This window comes from Cyphomyrmex costatus, unplaced genomic scaffold (assembly GCF_001594065.2).
Source record: "Cyphomyrmex costatus isolate MS0001 unplaced genomic scaffold, Ccosl1.0 scaffold131, whole genome shotgun sequence".
NCBI lineage: Eukaryota > Metazoa > Arthropoda > Insecta > Hymenoptera > Formicidae > Cyphomyrmex > Cyphomyrmex costatus.
Genome location: NW_017275294.1, coordinates 771,416 through 794,370, shown reverse-complemented (window position 1 = coordinate 794,370; position 22,955 = coordinate 771,416). Strand labels below are relative to the sequence as shown.

Sequence of the window (22,955 nt, the reverse complement as noted above, 5' to 3'; positions counted from 1 at the left end):
GCTCTCCGAACGCAGCTAATTGGCTGCGTTCAGCAGAGAAAGCAGCTTTGCAACTGTTGCAAAATTCTTTAATATGATTGGTCTTGCCTTTACTTCTTCATTAGATCTATATGTATAAGCCAATCATATTCAAAAATTTTACAACAGTTGCAAAGCTGCTTTTTCTGCTGAACGCAGCCATTGTTCTAATATTCTGTTACAAATGTATGCTGCCATAGTTGCTAAAATCTGTCAGTAACAGAATATATAAATAGATATATAAATTTTCTGTGTACGCGAAATGTACATATTTGCTACATATTTAACTACATAATTTGTCAATTTTTAATTTTTGATTTGTGTGCATAAATGAGTTATGTAAGAAAAATACAATATAATTTATAAAACACAGTTGTGTGCACACATTAACAAGTTTAAACTTTTAAAACTTTAATTTATAAGAAATAAAATTCTATTACATTACATTTAAAAAGCCATTGAAAATATCTTCTCCTTTAATTGAAAGTGTTTTAAATATAAGTTTTGGATAGTTTATGTTCTAGAATGTGTAGTCTATTTGTGATTTGAAATATCTATCTCAAGTATTATAATACACACTCATACGCGCGCGCGCGCGCGCGACACATATCCTGATAGCAAAGTCCTGCGGACACAGACTATACACGAATATCTTTAATTAGATTTAATAACATCCATAGTTCAAAACTAGCCAATCACAGTTATTCCATTCTTCACAGGAATAGCCATGATTGGCTAGTTTCATAACCACAGATGTTATTAAACCCGTTATTAATCTAATTTTTAGAATTAGAAAAAGAAGAACAAATTGAACCAAGATTAAAGTTAATCTACATTGGTGTAAATGGGCCTAAGACGCAGTTCCATATATAACTCACGGTAAACCCTTAACCTAGGTTCAACTTATTTTCTATATCTTTCCAATTCTAGAATTGGAAAGAGGTGAGGAATAAATAAAACCTCGGTTAACCTTGAATTGTGGAACTGGGCCTAAGGATACCGTGTAAACGTAGTCAGATTTTAAGTAAAACCTGAGATTGAGAGCAGGACCTGATTCGAGCAGATTTTGCTCGGTTTCTGCCATTTTATTGACTTGGCCTATCAGCAAGCTTTGTCTACAAATCCATAGCCAAATATGGACACAGATAGCTATGATTTTATAGTCAAAATCTGATCGAGTTTGCTACCAATTTGGCCCCAAATTACTAATATTTTGCTATTAGGATATATGTATACATATTATAATGATATATACTTACGAACTTACGATAGATGTTTGAATATCTTACGTATATGTGTATATTATAATATTACATATTTAGAAAAAAAAGAGGAGAAAATAAATATAAGAATAAAACAGCGTTTACGCAATATTCGTATCACTTTATTGATATATAATACATAATATAAATATATATATGTATTACTTTTATGTTTAAAGTAAAATTCTTATGAATAAGTAAATGTATTAATGTAAATGTGAATATATGACATAGAATGTAAGTTGCTAATGTAAATTATAAAATATGAGCTCCAGTTAATGAATTCTAAATGCAGAAATTTATATTTATATAAATAGAAATTTTTGCTAGATGGAATTTTTTATAAAGCTGGGGCTTTGTTTGCATGCAATGATATATAATGATAAAATATTCATTTTTTCTCCCAAGAATTTTTCAACACTTTATATATAAGTACATTGCTGAAGGAAATAGTTTATATTTTCAATAAATATTCATTATTTAAAATGTGTGTATTTATATAATGATGTGTATTCATATAATGTGTACTTGATATTTTTATTGAAACCTTGTCAAATATAAATAATGGCGTTAAATATAAGATTCAAATGTATCAATATATTTTATTAAGAGAATATTATATTAATTATATAGGATATATGTCTTTAATGCCTATTAGTATTAGTAATAAATTTATATAATCTGAGATTTAAGTATAAATAATTTACACTCTACAACATTCTAAAAAAGTAGTTTTTATTATCTTCTAATTTTGCAAGTTGTGTAACATCAATATATCTTTCACATATAATTTCGTTTTATTTTCAGTTCAAGTATAAGTAATTGTATCTTTTAATACATTTTTGTTTTCTGTTTCGTCTGTGTATATCTAAAACAATAATTTATAAATATAATAAGATAAATCGATAAAATGTTGTTTTTTTTATGTAGAAGTCATTTATTAAACATACATAATAAACTTTATACACAAGCTACAATTTATATATACTTAACAACATTTGTGTTTGGAACTGTGAACACATTTTACAAAAGGTAATTTAAAGGATTTAATTAAATGAATAGTTAAAAAAAAATCAGTTAGACTGAATTTATCATTTTACTATATATTCTATACCATTATTTACATAAATATTGTGTACATAGACACGACGTATTCGCAATGAATACTTTGTTTTTTCAAAATACCTATATTATAATAATCATAAATCAAGTATCCCTATGACTTTGCAGCTAACGCATTAGATAACTCGGAAGATGTGTTTTATACGAAAAGAGTTTTCTTGAAAATAAAAAACGTTAGCTATATGTTGATTTTTACATGATTCGTGCTAACTCTAGAAATTTAGTTTTAGAAAAACTTATTTCATTCAATACATATGCGTGATATTTGGTAGGTATGTATTATATTAATTAAAGTAATGGTTAATGCGAGACATTTTAACCTTTTGGGTGTTTATTTATAATTAATTCTGAAATATATGAGGATCTCTTCCAAATGAAAATATAAACGATTAAATAAAACTTTCTTTTAAAGACAATTCTTATATCGAATTTATACAAGTTTATATGTATATTTGTATATCTATATACGATATATTTTAGATGAAAATATTTTTCTTTAACAGCATATTGATAATTGATATTTATTTTATTAAATTATTATCTCGACTATAATCAATAAAATAAATAATTATAGGTCTCCAAATCTTCTTTTTATGAAATCTATGTCCATTCAAAGTTATGTGCTGTTTTTTACGTTCACCTCAAATATATTGTAACACTTCAAATTCGTAAAATGACAATTAATGGTTTAATTGCTAGGTTCTTACATCTATTATATACAATGACACCATTTATATAGACATTAATTTTTAATAGTACTTCTTTTTTTAATAACAATAAATTAAATAGAATTCTCGTCGTGTTTCAACCAAAAGATTCTTTTTGTTACAACAATGAGTTACAACAATGAATCGTAGAACGTACAATATTCCAATATTCTAAACTTGCTATACACACAGCATGCGCGCGTGTAATTCATATTTGTCTATAGAGTCTAACTAATGAAGGATTTTAACTCTAACCTAGCTATCTAAAAACAAATTTCATTCTGAGTGAGGGGTATATCTTCGTGTGGTATATACCGTTCCATTTAAACGCTTACTAACCGCGAAGGAAAGATCTTGAAATGGAATCGCCACTCGTCATTTATACAATTCGTAAATGCTGACAATCAGTTTGCATTTCATCTAGAGGTATCGAATTCAAAGATTTTTATAACTTGTTTTCTTCATTCAATTCATTCATTATAAGCCGCATAGTTCTATAGGACGCTGCGAAACTGATTCCCCGCGAAATCTCTACTCGCGCAAACAATAGCGAAGAAAAATGAAACGCAATCTTATTCTTCGCGGAGATTACATATTTAAGTAACTATCTTGTGGATTTGGCTTTGCATTAGTTAATCTATTGCGACACCAAGCCTGCATAATTCGCCGGATAAAGGCCTACTTTGCCATCTTTCCTTCCTTTGCACCATCCTTGCTCGTCTTCATCTTCCAGTTTCTCAAAGACGTCCCCTGAAAAAAAATTCAATGGAATTCAAATTAATATTATTCGGCTCAAGTTATATTAAGGGTGTATTATACAATACGTATTCTTTTAACAAAAATGAAAATGAATGACAGATTTTTTTATATATTATATTTTTGAAAATAATACAGTTTAAAGGCGATTTAAAACCTAGATCTAAAATTATTTCAATAAAAGATAGATATTAAAAAAAAAATAATTACGATAAAATAAGAATTTTCATAAATTAATATATATATTTTCATAAAATTATATATGTTAAATATATATAAGTATTAACCTTTTTTAATTTCATATAACATTTTTATACGAAAACATAAAATTTTCAATTTCAGTTATTTTTACAGAGGCTATACAGCTCATACATCTTTAAGTATAGGTAGTATAATTTATTTGTATAGTTCATTTTATTCATTTGTAGATAATTACACAAATAATTATGAAAGTAGGTCTCAGACTTTGACAAATTTTGCTATCTTCGTGATGCGTTTTCAATCTTTCCATTCGAAGATGACTAACTTTCCCCGGGATCGTCACTGTATCCCCAAAATGCAAAAAAAAATTTAACGATTGGCGTTTGACTTTATCGGTTTTAACCGTCTTTATCGCAAGTCATTATCAAATAAATATACATGAATATCCTACATATAAGAACGAGTTCAAACATTTATATCACTCCTTTGCTAACGTAATAAGGGTTGCCACAAATTTTTAATCGTAAAATTTCCTGACATTTCCCTAACTTACTGACAAAATTTTGAGATTTTTCCTGACTTTGAATAATACGTATTTTGCAATATCTCTTGCATTTTTACCGTAACACGGAAAACGTTAAATATTCTGTCGATCTAGCAATGTAACATAGATGCACATTTTCTTCAGAAAACGAACTCCAAAAAAAAAAGAAAAAAAGGTACTCCAAATCAATCATAGAAGCACAAGACAATATAAATGTATTTATAGCCATTTTATTTTCCCTGACAAGTGTGCTAAATCCCTGACTTTTTCTGGCGCATTTTTTCAATTCCCTGACATTTCCTTGACTTGTGGTAATCCTGTAATGGATAATTAGTTGAGTTGCTCAAGTTTAATTAAGCGTTTCTGAAATTTTACCAAGAACCACGCCTTTTCTATAATACCTTGCTTGAAACTGAGCTCGTCCGCTTCAGCACCTTCATAATCGTACAAAGCGCGTACGGGAACTCCAGGTTCTCCATTGTCGACCAGTGGTTCTCCTACGTCCTCATCCCATTCCTCTTCTTCGAATGGGTTTGATTCTTGCTTGGCGTTGGTACCGTTACTGCAATCATCATGCATTATTATATATATATTTTTTAATATTATTATATGTATATAATGTATAAAATTATATATATATATATATAAAATACATATATATTTGTATATACAAATATCAATTTATTTTTCGTGACAATCTTATAACTTACGTAATAGTCGTAGTCCTGTTGACACTGTCGGTTTCATTCTTCTCCGAAGACTGCTTGCTAGAGCTTATGGTATCCGTTTTGCTATCTCCATGATTGCCGTCCGCTGATATCACTCGTGTGGCAGACTTCGATTTTGATTTGTTATTGACTGGTGGATATTCCTGTTTGAACGGGAGGAAAGAAGCATCTTAGATATACATCTCGATGAAATCTGCGTAAGTGCGTACCGCGATACCGGATGCACGAATTTCTCGATGAAAACGCCATGCGTGCAACCAAGTGTATAATGATACGAGTCGTTCGCTGCGAATATTTTGCGCCTCAAATGAGCATGCCGACGATGCATGTGCGATTGAAGCCGTCGTTATCTCGCTGCGTCTATCTTCTCAATAATCTTGCGTGCCTCAAGAAGATTTATTATTTTGAGGCTTACATTCTCGATTGCGATAAAACTCGACAAAATAAAAAGAGTCTATGTGTTTTTATGGAGAAGATAGCATCCGGATTCCCAATGTGATAAATGTACCAATTTGAAAAAAAAATCGCGTATTTACAAAGCAATTAGGGTCGAAATTACACTTCTTTAAATAGACAATCGTGACAATGGATGATACCTCTCGACAGATTAATTAATGAATAGTTAAAGTAATGCCATTTTAATTACACATATATCACCGATCATTGTTATTGCGTTATTGACCAGACATATTTTAAACAAGATGTCCTTGTGCGAGAATAATAATTCAACTATTGGCTATGTACAAATAGATTTATGCTGTATCATGCAAGAAATTAACATACAGAATCGCCCGCAACTGTCATGTTTCCTTCGAAACTTGTTTTTTCATCTATATTTAATTACCATTAAATAGTCACTTTGACTATTTTACACGTTAAAAAAGTCTATTAAAATACAATTTACAAATACTCAAGAATAAGAAGTTTCTTATTGGCAAAAATTACGACAGTTTTGGTACACACTCTGTTGTTATTCTTCCAAATCGCGAAATTAATTCTGTATTAGTTCTGTCATTTTGTTTTCCATATGACTGTCACCGTAATTTCTAAAAATTTTTTAACATGCAGATGTTGCACGTGATTCGTAACAATCGGTTGCAGGCATATGTGACTTAAGCTAAATTTAACGATTTATATATATACGTATATCTTTTAATAATATTATAATTATCCATACCGTATACCATGAGCAGGATAATAAGCGTCTTGCAAGAAATCGATTTACAAACTTTTCGATGCTCGAAGCTTTTCTAAACTTGGTTAGCTAAGAACAATTTGTAAAGCGCAAATATTTTCATTAGATATCGATATTATTTATCTCCGTACGATTTTCCTTCCATTTTATGACAATATTATGAAATAATAATGACAATATTATTAATAGAATTCATTCGAAAGAGATGTCAGAAAAAAGAGAGAAATCAGATATATAATTTTCCTTTGATCTAACTTTACACAATCTCTACTCTCTCGAATGTCTCTCGAACCTTTGCTGCGTTACCTCTTCAGTTTGTAAATTAATTTCTATTGTACCTGCCACAGGAGGCTGTCCGTGTTCACCTTTAGGCACAGAATCGTGCGATTACGTGCGAGCACAAGAGCAGAGCGGATTACGGTTAATTCGGTTAAGAGCTAGAAGCTGAGAAAGGAAACCCATCCTGGATGACCTCGCGGCTAGTTGGGACATCCGTTAAAAGCTGCCGCGTGCCAGCCTAACCGGTGCCGGCGATCTTTCTCTTTCTATCTCGTTCCCTCGACCAATCGATTCGATCGAGACGACATAGGTAATATAATAAGGCGGGCGGGTCTTGGATGCGCGCGAATTGTGTGGAAAACAGTTAAAGTGAGATTGGCGCGTCGTGTGTGTAACGTGTAAACAAAACTTTACATGCAGATCCTCGCCGACCGGGCGTTGATTGATGAGAGTGATGGAGCCTGCCGGGAGTGCCTCCTTCAACTTCGAGCCCTTCGTGATCTCGCGGAACTCCTCTGTGTATTCCTGCATAATAGCAACGTCCCAAAACAATCACATGCATGCATTCTCTCTCTCTCTCTCTCTTTTCTTCTTGTTTTATACTTCCTTCTCAAATATTAAGAGGACGATATCATGATGTGTGGGAGCTTCGATATTATTTAAATACTCGAATTGAAAGAAAGGAACCAGGCGAGAGAGGCGATGGTGTTGGGGCTGGGTGTTACTCTCGCAACGAATTTAACCCTTGACTGTACATTCCATGGGGGACATATAACATCATTTGGACGAACGACGATAGTATGATTGTGATAATAAATAGTACAGTTTTTTACGTATAAGTTTTTCCATATAAGTTAGTTAAAGGAGAACTTTTCATAAAGGGGATCGGCAATGCTTACAACCCGTAATCAGTATAAGAAAACGATCGATGAACTCACGTTATTTACAACGATCATGTGAATTTTTTAAATGTTTTTTCGGAAAAGTAAAAAAATCGGAAAATATCGCGCTTCCGAACGATATAGGCACGTTCGAGAGATTACGAGTTAAGAAGCTTTGAAAACTGAAAAGGCAAAATATTGTTGTTAAGCAAGGTATTCTTTCAGAGGCGAATGTACAGAAGAAAGCGTAATTCTTATTTTAATATAACAACTACGGAAAAGATTGATGACAACAGCGACGAGTGGGAGGGTTAAAAACGCTGATGAAGAGTATTCTCGGTTTTCCGGAGCTCGTTATCTTAGCGTAACAAAAAATAAAATGTAATATTATCGTTTATTCTTGTAAAAATCAATATTTTATTTATTATTTGACTTTGGACGTAATTTATTTTTTAATGGAGATTTATATCTCTTCTCTAGACATCTCCATTTTATATATATTTTTCATTATCTTTAAGAAATTAGTATATTCAGAACGAATATCATTGTGTTCCGTCAAATCAAGTACTGAGAACAAAAGAAGTGTGCAAAGACGCACAGAACGTCCAACAAGTAATAATAAAATTATTATAAAAGGGGGAGGGGCAGCTATAGAAAGTAATATTCAGTCCACGCTACAGCTAGTTGTTGTCTAATAACAGATTTTCAACCACGAGCAGGGCTTTTACATGCGACAATATAGCTTTTGTAGAGCTGTTTTTAGCGACAAGCGTAAGCGACTTACTTCGAATTGCGGCCAATTCATAGCCATATTGATGCCGTGATTATTAGACCACCACTTGAGATCTTTCTCGTGATCGGCGTTATTTATCGTATGATAGAATTCTTCGTATATCTGTGGAAGCCTGAAAACAGTTAATACGCAATCTATAGTAACAATTACTAATAATATATGAAAAGTTTTTGTATTTTCATCAAACATGAAATAAGTAGGAAGAGATCAATTTCAGTTTTATTTTATTTACCGTATGTAGAGATTGTCGAGGCAAAATCAAGAGAATTAATTGAGCGATGAAATGAAAGTCTCTAATCATTGTTGATCACAATCTATCATAATAGACGTATCGCTTTTGTGAGCAGTATTGACTTTTGTATCTTCCAAATTTGCGATTACGTAACATTGCACAATGCGCGGTAATGGGAAAGGACTTACACTGGATCTTGCGATATGTTCATACACTTATGAATACCGAAGAGGACATCTTTGAAGAACTGTAATCGCTGCGCTTCCATCTCCTGGCACTTCTCGAATACTTGCGTCATATCTTCCATGTATTTTGGATTGTATTGATTGATTTCCTGAAGCGCCGCCTCGTACTTCTCCTTCGCCTTCAGCACTTCTTCCTTTGATTTCTGTACTCGGTCCTGCATTTTCTTCACCTGTCGAAAGAGACGAGAAAATACTTAGAAGCCTTACAGGAAGTGTTCCTCTTTAACGCCGAGTTGAAGGTAAAGGTCGGCATTGACGAAATGTAGGGAGTTTAAGAATTTTAGATCTTTGAAGAAAGAGTTACTTCATGTGTGTAATTCTCTAAATGTTATATTACTTGTATTGATTAAAGCAATAACTTAATAGATCCAATTCTTTATCTTCAATCTCGTCTAGCTCATCATCAAAAAGCCAAAAGTGCTTTTTAACGATGTTCGGCCGTGGATGCCACATTGAGAAAGGAGACAAGAAATATATGACAATTTCCGTACGTCAAAATGTGCGAAGAAGTATATAATCTACTACTCTTGCTACGACAAACTACATATTAGTTAATCTACTTATATATACGCTTATTTCGCCATGCAACTACACGTACATAATATATAAATAATGGCCATTCGTAATAACAATCTAGCTTGCATATCTCCAAGATTTTAATCTTTTCAAATTAAAATTAGAATTGATTGTTTTTTTGAATAATAAAACTAAAATTGCTATCTAATATAAAAAGAGAATAAAATCTAAAAGGTTTCGTTTTATTAAAGTGTAATATAAAAAAATTTTGCAAACGAACATTTAACGCGAAATTTAACAAAATTTTTTGCATTTTCGGATCTTCTATTCTATAGGAAACTTCGCAATAGAACTTACGCGAACTTCATGAAACTTAAAATGATCCAGTAACACCGTAATCTCACTGCTTTACATAATTCCATAATTACAGCGTTCACTTTCCGACCGCATCGCGGCGAAGACAAGGTTGAGGTCGTTTGAGTGAAATTTATGTCACTATTCGATTTTTTACAAGGAAGAAAAATGTTGAACGTGTGCCTGCTCGAGCATTGTGTGCGAGTCGCGAGTGCTCTTAGAATTTAGCGCAACGAGATTTACGTAGATCAGCTCATGAATTATCCATATATTCCACGCACGTGCGCCGCATTTCTTCGTCTTCGTATCGGCTCTAGCGTTTACTAAATTACGGTAATATACGTCCAACTGTGGGTTCTTATAATTGCGAATAAGGTTTAATCAATCAAGCGACGGTACAGAAATTATACCCGTTGTCAGTCATATTTCCCTACAACCGTTTAAATATACAGGCAATTCAAGTAATTATTAAGTAGCAATCCAATATAAATAAGCAAGCATGCTACATCTAACATAAGAGATGGATCGAGATCAGGAGTCAACAAAATATATTATACACATAAAGAGAGGAAAGCACACGGATCGCGAAAGAATATTTGAATCAGGGTTCATTCCGATTTCGATCCATTCAATTAATCGACTCGAGCAGATACTTCTCGTGCGAAAAGGCATTAAATCTTGCTTACCAGCAGAGCCTTCTGTAGTAAGGAAAAAAGAAGAGAGAAAGACATAAATTTTTGAAACATGCGACATGCAATATCATATACATACAAACTGAACGTCGCCTATTTTATTATCCCTAAGGTTTTTTGGTATTCTGAGGCTCCATGCACCACATCCACAATCTGTCATCTAAAAACGTCGTTAGTCGTCTTTCAGAGATGTCTGTCTCCGTATGGGATCGTTGTTGTGCCGATTATTGAGTCTCGTGCTCACAAATTCTGCCAATGATCCCGATTAACTCTCAGAACTATCGAGAGATATACGATTTTTTCATTTTAGAATTTCCTTCATTTCTCAGACTTGTATTACAATTTCTCTTCCGTAACTTTAACGGCAATTAGAACAATATAGCAAAGGTAACGAAACTCAGATGGAAAGCTGCAATACAGTTTTTCTTTCGCATTACAGGCTCGCGTCCCGTCACTCTTGGGTATCATTCGTATAATTACTACCGTACAAGAAGCGGAATGAACGTACGTGTGTATCGTTCGGTTTGTACTGCGATCGTTACAAAGTATCCTTTCCGTTCCGAATAAGAGAGACGTTGGGCAAGAAACACACAGACGTGCAAGAGGAACTCCGAGTCCAGAAGCGAACGAGAGTCGCGTATCGTTAGCTTACCGCGAAACGTCAAGCAAGAAAAGAGTAGCGGCGCATGCAAGAATTCTTAAGAATAAGGTGTAACGTACGTTTTCAGAGCCTCGGGCCATCTGTAAATAATACTTGCTAGAGAACAACTGTATCTACCGTATATAGAGCCGCACTTGAGATCGAGATGCGCGACTAAATGTTTATATAATATAAGGCATGAAGTTAATATATGTGTCGCGCTTGTTTGCAATCCAGTTGTCTCGTTGCTTTGAAAATAGTCGATAGCAACGCGAAGGGATATTGCGAAATCAAGTCATTTTACTCACAGATTTTAATCGCATATTCTACATAGCGTTGTCAATTAAAATAATTAATTTATAATGTGCACGTTCGCTAGTTACCAATTGTGGAATAAAACGCGAATTTAACTTGTCATCAATTGTTATCTTACATGAAAATAATAATTTTGCAAAAGTATACGTACAAATTTAGCTGAATACAGATCTGAAAATAATTTTGTTGAACTGTCAAATAATTATATGTATGAACTAAGCTAATTGCTAGATTGAACTTTTAGTAGTATTGTTCGTGCTTGAATTTTCTCTACATGGTTATTTAAATAGTTTTACGAAATTATTTTCAAATCTACATTTATATATTTAAATTTTTTAATATTTTAACAAAATTCACACACATTATGTATGTCTCTTATTTATACTTTCATTAGAACTCCAATGTAGTTATAAATAATGTATAAAGATATTTAACAATAAATAAATCTAGAAATTTTTTGTGTTCTATATCATGGGAATGTTATTACCATTGTAAGATTATTATTTCCTTAAGAAAAAAATCCATGCGATTTGCGCAATTTTATTCACGACGCGGCTCAATTACAATCCACCTGTCTTTTTAAAAGTGAACGTAATAACGAAGTGATTTTTCTATGGTAATATGTGATATGTTACGCCGATCAGTTAATAGTACGTTACAAGTGACAAGTGATGTAACGTGTCCGGTAGGATACAATGGAAACGTAACGACATTCACCTGATCTGGCGAGAGAGAACTGTCCGCCGAGGCGTTTCTTTCCATGTTTGCCGCGGTCCGTTCGGTTTTACAGCTGTTGTGATATTCTGATTTCGCCTTCTCGACCTTCTGCAAAAGTTTCGCCCATGGTTTCTGCGCCTTCTTAAACGAGTCTTCCATTTCCTTGCGCTCCTTCAGGGTCATCATCGACTGCAATCACGGAACCAAACCCGTGCGACATCAGCCACTATCACAGAAACTCATGTAGAGTAAATCATTAGCTGACAGACATATCAGAAAGCTACTTTAATAAGTATATGACAATCGATAACTCAGAATAAATAAGTATTGGTATTTTCGGTCATCGAGTGAGATCTTACGCCTCATAGTTTCTATAAATTTTAAACATTTCACCATTTTGTGCTTTTACAACCACGTACCAATTACTATTCGATCTTGAAACATAGTTTTATGCCAAAGCTGAAAATGTAATGTCATATTATTAAATTCATAATAAATTAATATATTACATAACTGATGCCAATAAGCTTATGAATCTATAGAAGGTATTTATTGCAAAAAAAAATCAGAAAGTTCAGAAAATCTCATATTTTTAAAAATCAGTGAAAAATAAGTTAGGATCAATCGAAAACTTATTGCGTTATTTACTCTATTTTCTTATTTGAAAATGCGTCGAGAGAAATGAGAATAGTTTAGCGATCTTGTTATCCGTCGTCATTCCAGCAGAAAAAATTCAGGAATTTCATGACAAGAACTTCGAAATTCAAATTTATAGAATTCATCGATCTCAACGTATAATACCGCCCTTTTACCTTGTGATACGCGTCCTTCTGCCACGTCTTGACTTGTTGAACGATGTCGTTACAGAGATTCTCTTTAACCCTGAGATGAAGATCGCAGAGCCTGTCGGATTCCACCAGGATGCCCTTCCACGCCGCCTCGGTTGTACCGTATTCAGGTCCCTTCTCGATCTTATCATTCCAATTCTTCGACCAGTTTTTGAGCGCCTTGGCATAGTTCTTCTCGATCTCCGCCCTTTCCTGAACCAGAGCTATCAGACTGTCGCAGAGCTTGTGACCGTCCTCGATCCTCCTCGTCGTTCGTTTGTAGTTACCCGGCTCCCAGAAGGAGTCCGATGTTGCTATCAACATGTTGTCGTCGCTGTGATGTGACATCTTAGCCTAAGTCGAGAAATCCCTTTCACCTGGAAAAGTGGAACGGAAGGTAAGAAAGATGGCAAAATGATTTAATAAGTAGAGAAAACAAATTTTATAATTTGAGCCCAGATTTTCCGCCGATGGACGTCGATTTGAGTCGATCGTAGCACGTTTCTATTCCCACTCGTCATGCCCGAAGCCGTTGCGTGAAGCAACGATAGAAAATAATAATGTCGCCTAATTCATAGCTCGTGGTAGTCCAAATCGCCTAATTCGTGGCTCTGGGGTGCGTTCCACAATTCGACTCTGTCAACTCTGAGTATCTTTCATCCTTGTTGTTCGCCGAATGTTGAACAAAGATAAAACATACTCGGAGTTGACAGAGTCGAATTTCGGAACGCAACCCTGGACAGTCCAAATTATCTAAATTTCCTAGATTTTCCAGATTTTCTAGGTTCTTAAGCCATTATTTATAGATCGATTTTACCAACACGAGTTAATTTAATTGTTTGATTAAATTATCGACAAAAATCATATGATGTTTTCCATTTATCGATCCAAGTGTCGTTCTGTCTTTCTTGACATTTAGAGAATAACAAAGATAGAACGACACTTGTGCCATCAAATGGAAAGCACCCATAATCGATTATTAGGGTACTTTCATTTGTGCGTTTTTGTCGTACGACAAATGTATGCAGAATAGAGAAATCTTTCTGTCTTGTAGACATTTTATTACAAATTTACATAAACATAGAAAAATAGACGTGTTTCTAATAGTAGTTTAGGGGGTCCATTACATACCTCTAGGCTAGTTTTAACGCGAATTAATTTAGTCAACAAATAATGTGATTAAATACTATCAAAACTTAGAGATAGCCCAATTCGCCTGTTACTATTAGTATCCGTAGCCCAAAAAGTCGCAAATCGCAAATTTCAAATTTCAGTCGCAAATCGGTCTTTGAAGTAGCCCAATTTGCGATAAATCGCCCATACTGGCAACACTGCGCGGCGATGCGCGGTGAGACAATTAACAACAAGACAATAAAAGCATCTTCTCTAAGGTCTTGCAAAAACAAAACTGTTCTTTCAAACAGGACTTAAAATTTTTCAAACACGCGCTTATTACTTCTTGCGACGTAGAACGCAGCTTTTCTCAGTATAAAAATATATTGAGCGAAAAACGAAAAGGCTTTTACAACAATTTAAAAATGTACTTTATTGTGTGTTACTTTTACAGATAAAGGAAGTTATTACAAAATGTTGAATAAAGTTATTTTGAAAGTATTCGAAATAAATGGGGAAAATCTGGAAATAACAGTTTAATGTATATGCTATAAATTAAAATTAACAATAAACCTCCCAGGTCAAGAATAAATTGAGCAATAATGGTTGTTAAATATATCTATAAATTTATTATAATGATAACAATAATATATGCTATATTTTAGTATATGCTATATTTTAGTACTTTTCTCGCTTGTATTCCGTTCCTTGTTTCTTAAATTTTATGATACAGCATAAGTGGTGCCCTACTTGATTTAGACTCTTTTAATATCACCGTATACTAATAGCTTTCGAATCCACGAGGCAAAAAAATCTCTCTCGTAAATTACGATCATTACTGTTTCTACATGGAACTGTCGTAAGATTGATAAACACTATTATATAGGACTTATTTGATGGAGAATACAATAGAGACTTAATAGGAGAAAGACAAGTCTTTAGAAGGAAAAGTTATTCAAAGATAAATATATTATTAAAAAACTGTAAAGAAAAGAATTCAATTAGAAGACTAAGAACTTATGTTATTACTAATTGTGTGAAGTATCTTCTATAATATCATATACACACACACGTAACATTTGTGCATCTATTCACGTTGTTTGGTTCGTAATATTTATTTATTTAACGAATAATATTTCTTACAAGATCAGAGAAACTTAATAAAACACAAATAACAAAATACCAAGGGCTAATGAGAGTAAAAACGCTGTTCTTAGTGCGATTCTATACAAAATACGGCACAATGGAATACAATGCAAAATTATACTGTACGTTTCGGCCTCCAACCGGGCCATCTTCAGTAGTATGCAGCAAAAAAAATAATAAGACGAGAGTCTATTTCTTATTGAATTGTTAATAAAACACTATTCATGTAGATTTAAATTTTAATTTAAATATACAATGAATCGATTTCTACATAACAATTAAATAATAATATTACCAGAACATATTATATTCTTACAACATAAAATTTTTTTTAATTTATGGAAATCTTCACAATTTATTTTTGTTAAATATAGCGCTATCTTTCTCTCATTCTGTTTTATATTCCGAAAAGTTGCAAATTCCTTAGATTATCGGCGAGGAATTCACGAGCTGCAAACGGACGTGTGTAGCCATCCCTATGTAGGAATGTTGAATATTTGCTAGAGCGAGTGTGGTAGTTATTGGATTACGCTTCGGTTTGGATCATCGATTGGCCCAATTTGCGAAGCCATCACAAATCTGCTTCGACGACATTCGTATGCGCTGACACGCCGCGATATGTTTACATATCTTGTGGATTTTTCGCTCTGCGTATATAATGCAGGAATAACACCGAAGGCGTTGGTTTTGCGCAAGCAGTTTTAGAAATTTTTTTTTTAAATAATTGACGAAATCATCCGTACATAATTTTTCATTTCTATCTAAAACAATCCAATTAAATTGCGGAGTTATATCGATGCAGAGATGAAGTGTGTTTACGTGATGTTTTTTTATTTCTCGAAAAAAAAAAAAAAAAAAAACGGAGAACTCATTGAATAAAATTGTCATTAAAAGGATACTCTCTTGGAATCCACTCTGAGTCTCTCGCGAAGCGTGATTTTATTGTAAGGCGGCAAGCCAAGAAAATGAAAACTCGCGTCTGTGCGATGCTGCGCGTGCGGCGATTCTCGATTGGGTCAAGCGGACTAACAATTAGGTGCAACGGCTCGGCGAGGCTCGTTCGTATGCAAATGCGGTGCATCTAGCATGCATTCGCTAGCTCTAGTCATCAACGGTTACGGAATTGCCTGATGGAGTTTTATGGCTAACAACATCAGCATCGCTCGTTGTATTCAGCGCAAATTGTAAAGTATAAAAATACAGTTTCAATTCAGAGAAGAAAAAAATAGCTATCGCGCGCAATCTATTCCAAATGCTTAATAAATGAATAACAGAAAAATCTTTTTAATTGTAGAAACAAATTTTTAAACCTTTTAAACTATTAGACTTTTGTTTTATGTAACAAAAATATTAGGATGCGTAAAATTCGAGCAAATGCAAGTGAAATAAATCGGAATATAAATACTTAGACATCAGAATATAAATTTTCATTGTTATCGAATAGATATATTTAATTATCAAAAGTTTTATATAATCGAGTATTTAAATGTACACAAGTGTGTTAAACTGCTCTTTATTAAAAAAAAATCTATATACGAACAATGCGACGTATGGGATCGCGAGGAAATGAATCGAAAAGGAAGCAGGCGGCTGCGTTTAGTAACGAGACAATAGCCGCTCGTGAATATATGGGAGTGTTTGTGGACTGTGCGTCGAGAAACGTCCTTGCTGAAAACCGAACTCTCCGGTGAAAGTCGACGAGAATGAGATCTAGGGACGCGAGATCCGTCGTTCCGTAGATTGTAAGATACTTCATTGTGGAGAGAAAAAAAAATTGAAGAGATCCGTTGTTTCCTCGGTTCTTGAGCTCGTCTTCCCGTGCTGCAAGTCGACAAGAGTGCACGGGAAACGAATAGAATCGATATCGTTGTATAAATCAGTTAAGAAGAATTAAGATGTATAATTACTATCCGAATTGAAAGATGAAAGATATTGATTCCACAATGAAAGTTAATTGCACAATTATGAGGAAAGGAAAAATGCGCGGACAAATTTTATCACATTTTTAACTAGTAAAATCACACAAATTCGTATTTATAATAAATACTGAAGTTAAGAAGAGTTAGACATAATGAAATTACTATTTGACTTAAAAAAATCAAAATATTAATTTCGCGATGAAAGCGTATTGCATAATTATATGAGAAAAGGAAAGAGAAATGCAGACCAACTTTATCACATTCTTTAACGAGTATAATCGTATTCAATATTTATGACAAACATTGAAATCTATATCCGTTAAAAAATCTAGATTTAATCTCGTGATTGATTGTACTTCTTATAGCTACCTCTGTAGCTAGTTGCACGCCTAAATGATTAAAATTATTAGGTATTATGTATAATAAACCATCGTTTCCTGAAAATTATCGTGCGGTGCTTTGATTTATTGGATAGAAATTTATTCGATAGTTCGCATATAGAAATTTGCAGAGTATGCGCACTGCGACAAGAAATATAGACGAAGGTTTAGCGCGGTTCTCCACACTAATTTGCATAGGTTTTAATGCAAATGCTTATGATATATTCTTGAACAGTTCTGTAATATGCATATAGAATTATACGCTTGCGTATCTTAGATGAATGCATTTGTACCATGCAACTGTGCACTTTCTCTCAACAAATATTATAGTGAAATAGAAGACTGTATGATCTTCAAAGAATCATAACCAACAATCATACCAACGTAGATTAACTTTAATCTTGGTTTATCTTACCTTTTAACTTTTCTTAATTCTAAGAATTAGAAAAGAATCAGAGAGTAAATAAAACCGAGATTAAAATTAATCTACATTGGAAGAAATGGACATTAGTCATTAAACAACAACACACACTTCTGTATCGTAAAAGATTATGTCTGTATTTCTTGAGGATTGAAATCTTTTTAAATTGTTCCACATTTATTAGCATAATTATTGTGGTACTTTATTAGTATTTTAGTGTATGATATTTCATTGATATCTATTGATCAATAGTAAAGATATGAAAATAATTTGGAAGCTGTAAAGACCACGTTGGTGTCGGTAGAGAGGAAGAGGAAGAAATCACAAAGGTGACGAAGGAGAATAAGGAGGCGTGGGCTGAGGAATGCCACCAGACCAGCCTAGGGAATGACCGATCAGCTTGGTAAATCGAGGAGAAGGTCATATCAAGGTTCCGAGTTGAAATCCAATTTTCGGCGCCATGGACAGGTGGAATAAGGAGTTGTTGCTTTTCATCACGCGTATATGAAACACGCCGCACGTTTCCTCGGCGGTTCAGCCCTTTCCTTCGCTTCGAACTCGATCGGAATGGGCACGGTCGCTCTGGATCGTGGAATGTTGCTCTGCTGGCCGGATCGCTCGCGATCTCGAAGGCGCTGTTGAGCGTGAACGATTAATCGATTACGCTCTTCTTCGTGCAAAACCGCAGGATTTTGTCGGCGGACTGTGGAGGACGGATGGAAGAGGTTATATCGTGTACTAGCATAAGATACGATTGACGCGAGCCATGATTCTCGTAATGAGCTTTTTAGTCACAGTTGAAATGTCTATAACGATATACTAAATAATTGGATATTGGATTCAATGAGACTAGACTTCGGAAACACATATAGTGTAATTTATGATAGATGAAATATGTGCAAATTTTATATATATATATATATATACAACTTATATATTATAGATTAGAGCCTACACATTATAGGCTTTCTACAATAAGCCATTACCTAAGTTTTAAGTAATAAGTCATAAGAAATTGACCACTCACAGTCAATTATTCTTCTCGCATTCGATTGTGATTGGTAAATTTCTTGTGATTTAACACTTAAAACTTAAGTAATGGCTTATTGTAGAAGGCCCATTAGATTTTATATTTGTATTTTATGTGTGTAACAAACATTATTACATATATTAAAATCGTGAATTTAATTAGATTTTGGGCACCTCAGAGAGTAATTAGGATCAACGTTAAATCTTTATAATTATGTCATCGCAATGCGCGCGCGCGTGCGAATAAATTTCCAAGTATTTACCCTGAATAAGATCGTCTTCAGCCTTAAAAAAAAAAAGGATGATAACTAGAGCTAAATTACACGCGTGACATTGAGGCAACGTGTATGCGGTTGACATTTCAAAAGCATGCCGCAATGTTGGAAAATGCCGCGTATGCAGATACCGTAAAATATGCCACTCATTTTCGTGAATAGCAAGATCGAGCTATCGTAATCACGCGTAGCTCTATTAAAAGAAATCTTTCATATTGTACATCAATAAAATTGAATCACGCGAAACTGTGCGGAATTTAATAATTGCAATCGTGCGATTGTATTTGATATTTGCATTCGTCAATTTCGTTATTAACAGCAAAATATCATCAATAATTTACCTATAAATCGAAATATATTTCTCAAAATATTTTTTAAATATGTATATAAGTAAACTGGAATTTTCAATAGAATTATATACAATTCATGTATATATCTTCATTTAGCGTAATTTTTTCGCAGCTATGCTAACATTATAAATTTCATGAGTTTCCAATTTATTGACGATACAAATTGTAAATTAATAAGAATTTTTGTCACAGCTATTAATGATGAAACATTATATCTTTGGTAACAACCTAACTTTACGCTGACGGCGCGTGCAAGAGAAACGCATGAACAGTATCATATGCTGAATCATTATTATCGTGCCGTTGTTTTGTTATGTCACTATTATCGTGTATAAGGGTGTCTGGTGGATCGTACGTGCGTTCTTCCCGAGTATCTTCTTAAACGTGTACACGTGTTGTCCTCGTTGAAAGTTGTGACACTTTCACGTCGGCACGAGGCCGCGAAACTCCACGTGTATCGTACAAAGCTTAGGAAACTCGCGAAACATAATTTTTCCCCATAATTTTTTCACATTCTAAATTCAACTTCTCGATTTCTTTAATTAAAGAAAATTGTAAATGATAAAATACGAGAGACAAGGTGCAATCGATAAACCACTTTTTATGTGCACAACGTGTGCACAATCACAACATAATTAGTTAATAAAATTGTAAAAAGGATATCTGTAGAGAGTCATTATTTAGTTACAATTGTATTTAAAATATAAAAACATAACAATATTATGTCTAATAAAATAAATAGAAAGATATATCCTAATAAAACACATTTCCATCGCTGAAAAAGTGTTCGTATAAATTTAGAAATCTTTTTATACTTTTAGTTTTTCACATATTTCTTTTCTTGCTACAAAAAGAAATAGAATATACCTACATTAAAATCTGTTGAAACCAATTTACGTAAAAATTGTGGAAAGAAAGATTCTTTCTCCAGAGAGAAATAGAGAAGACAGAGATAATTCTATAAAAATCGCTCGAGCGCCGCGCGTTCCGGCAGATGAACTTCGCGCAGTCTTTGTGTTTCAAAACGTTCCGGTTGCAGATGACATCACGTATTCCTCTCCGCTCCCGGATGAAGCGTCTTGTGACTGAAAGCGCGTGGAAAGAAGCGTCGATAAGATAAAAGGGCTTGTAAGTAAACGTGACTAACCGTAATCTCTCGCGTGCAGTGACGAGAAGATGTGAACGCTCCTCCACGATGCGACCTCTAAATAGCACGGATGGTTAACGATGTATACAGGGTTTGCACAGAATTATTTATACCTCCTTCCTTATTTATCGATACGTAAATAACAACGAAATATATAATATGTTTATATATAGGTCGTACTGTATCAATGAACGCTTACGTTATTGTTAGTCATCGAACGTGATTTAACCCTTCTATCAATGTATACTTTTTCAACTTTTCATTACCATATTTCACAAAATTCCCACACAAAGTATAAAAATAAAAATGAGATAAAGTCTGTTCTTTGTTGTCTGAAGGTGGGAGTTTTCAAGGTGTCATAACAAAAAAAAATTTGTACAAAAATATAATAATTTTTAACATAAGTGACATGGAGGTCATATTTGGACAAAGCGGGTCTTGGTATGCAATAATTATTTTTTTTTTTTTGGTTGCGAAATTTCAGTTCAAACAAAACTGTGCGCTGATTGAAAACTTTTACTGTTTAAAATTCAATATGGGTACACACGCATTGATAGAAGGTTAAATGACCGACCGCGTTTTATCTGTGGCAAGCGTTATTGTAATAATCACGTTTATCATGAAGATTATTACTGTATTAATTACCTTGCGGATATGGTCTGATTAATTTAAATTTTCGGCCGTTCCAGTTTAGGAAGTGGGACGAGATATAGTGGTATTTTGTTATGATAATTTTAATCAATACACCATCTTTGGCTACAGCGAACATTACATTTTTTGTCGGCCTACTTTATAACTGATACAACATTTAATGAAGTTTCTTTGTAACGGTGATCATATTAAGCGTGCGCTAAAATAAATTTCTGATTCAATGCTAATACGTTTGTTTCTTGCTAGGCGCAAGAGTAATAATGAATTACATAAGAAATTTCAATTAGTTGGATGCATACGTATGTTAACAGATGCTATCGCGTTAATCGCATATTTGCAGAATTGCAGATAACGTTGGACAGAAATTGCTCTGAATACCGCTTATCGCGTGCTCAATTTGATTACTCGGAACTCTTGAGTTTACTTACAGTTTTCATATAACTTTTACTTGTGTCCAATTCACAATGCAGATTCCTATATCGGTCGTATATTAATAACGAATGAGAGATTTGTCAGGTCATGACAAATCTGGTCCCGATTCGAATATCTTCAGATTAAAGATTTAAATCCCCATGCGACCATCACAATTATCGATTACTATTGATCTGACGTAATAATAGGATGTCGGAACGGTTTTATAAATAACCGCTTCGCAGTTGTAATGACAATGATATTCTTGCGCCATATACGAGAGCCAGATCATCGATGCATCCGAGTGAACATGATACGTTCCCTCATGTATAGTCACGCTTGAGTCATCGCGTTGTGATCAGTCACTTGAGAGTTTCCTTAATGATGGGTGTTACTACAGGTTTTGAAATTATCGACAAGAGAATACTCGTCGTTGAAAAATGTTATAGAAAATATATCGTTCTCTCGAATCTTTGTTACTGCGTCTACGCGAAACATCATTTTATTTCATACAGAATTATTTTTAGAGAAGGTAATAACGTTTTTGGATTCCTTAAAATAATTAAGAAATAATGTTTAATATTTCCTAATTTGTCATTGCTTGCATAATATTTTCTGAGTACTAATTAAGAAAGAGCTGAAAGTATATACTTCTATGAAAAAATAGCAGGGATGGGGAAGTTATTTTGTAAAAGTAATTAATTACAGTTATAATTTTCCTCTTTTAAAAAGTATTATAATTGATTACCGTTACAAGTTATTGACTCTGAAAAGTAATTCGTTACAGTTACAATTACTGAAAAAGTAATTTTAAGTTACTTTTGAGTGTTTTTTTCATCGGAATTTTCACTAGTAGCATCGACATCATTAGGGCTGCATTCAGAAATGCTACCCGACTGCTACTTCGTTTTATTCTTGTTTTTCATCTAATTAATTAAACAAGGATAATACACTTATCAGAGTAATACAGTCTAAGACAATTAAAAAAAATACTGGTTTACATACATTTACATGTTATAATTGTATTCAAAAAGTAAGGTAAGGAAATTGTATGGCAAAGACATTTTTCGTTAAAGTAATGTGAACACA

At 33.5% G+C, this 22,955-nt stretch overlaps 1 protein-coding gene across 4 annotated transcripts in view; it reads right to left on the bottom strand.

Annotated features, from left to right (window-relative positions):
* Positions 1-2,981: 2,981 nt before the first annotated feature.
* Synd (protein kinase C and casein kinase substrate in neurons protein Synd) overlaps positions 2,982-22,955 on the bottom strand; it is a 65,263-nt gene continuing 45,289 nt past the window's right edge. For 2 of the 4 annotated variants that reach the window (XM_018550859.1, XM_018550860.1), the window contains exons 2-10: positions 13,010-13,401; positions 12,198-12,386; positions 11,246-11,266; positions 8,907-9,133; positions 8,478-8,598; positions 7,227-7,337; positions 5,321-5,481; positions 5,012-5,172; positions 2,982-3,859 (exon numbers count right to left, since the gene is read on the bottom strand). In XM_018550859.1, the coding sequence (XP_018406361.1) occupies positions 3,747-3,859; positions 5,012-5,172; positions 5,321-5,481; positions 7,227-7,337; positions 8,478-8,598; positions 8,907-9,133; positions 11,246-11,266; positions 12,198-12,386; positions 13,010-13,372 (1,467 nt within the window). In that variant the 5' untranslated portion in view covers positions 13,373-13,401 and the 3' untranslated portion in view covers positions 2,982-3,746. The remainder of the gene's footprint in view (positions 3,860-5,011; positions 5,173-5,320; positions 5,482-7,226; positions 7,338-8,477; positions 8,599-8,906; positions 9,134-11,245; positions 11,267-12,197; positions 12,387-13,009; positions 13,402-22,955) is intronic. The other 2 variants (XM_018550862.1, XM_018550861.1) reach the window with 2 other exon arrangements.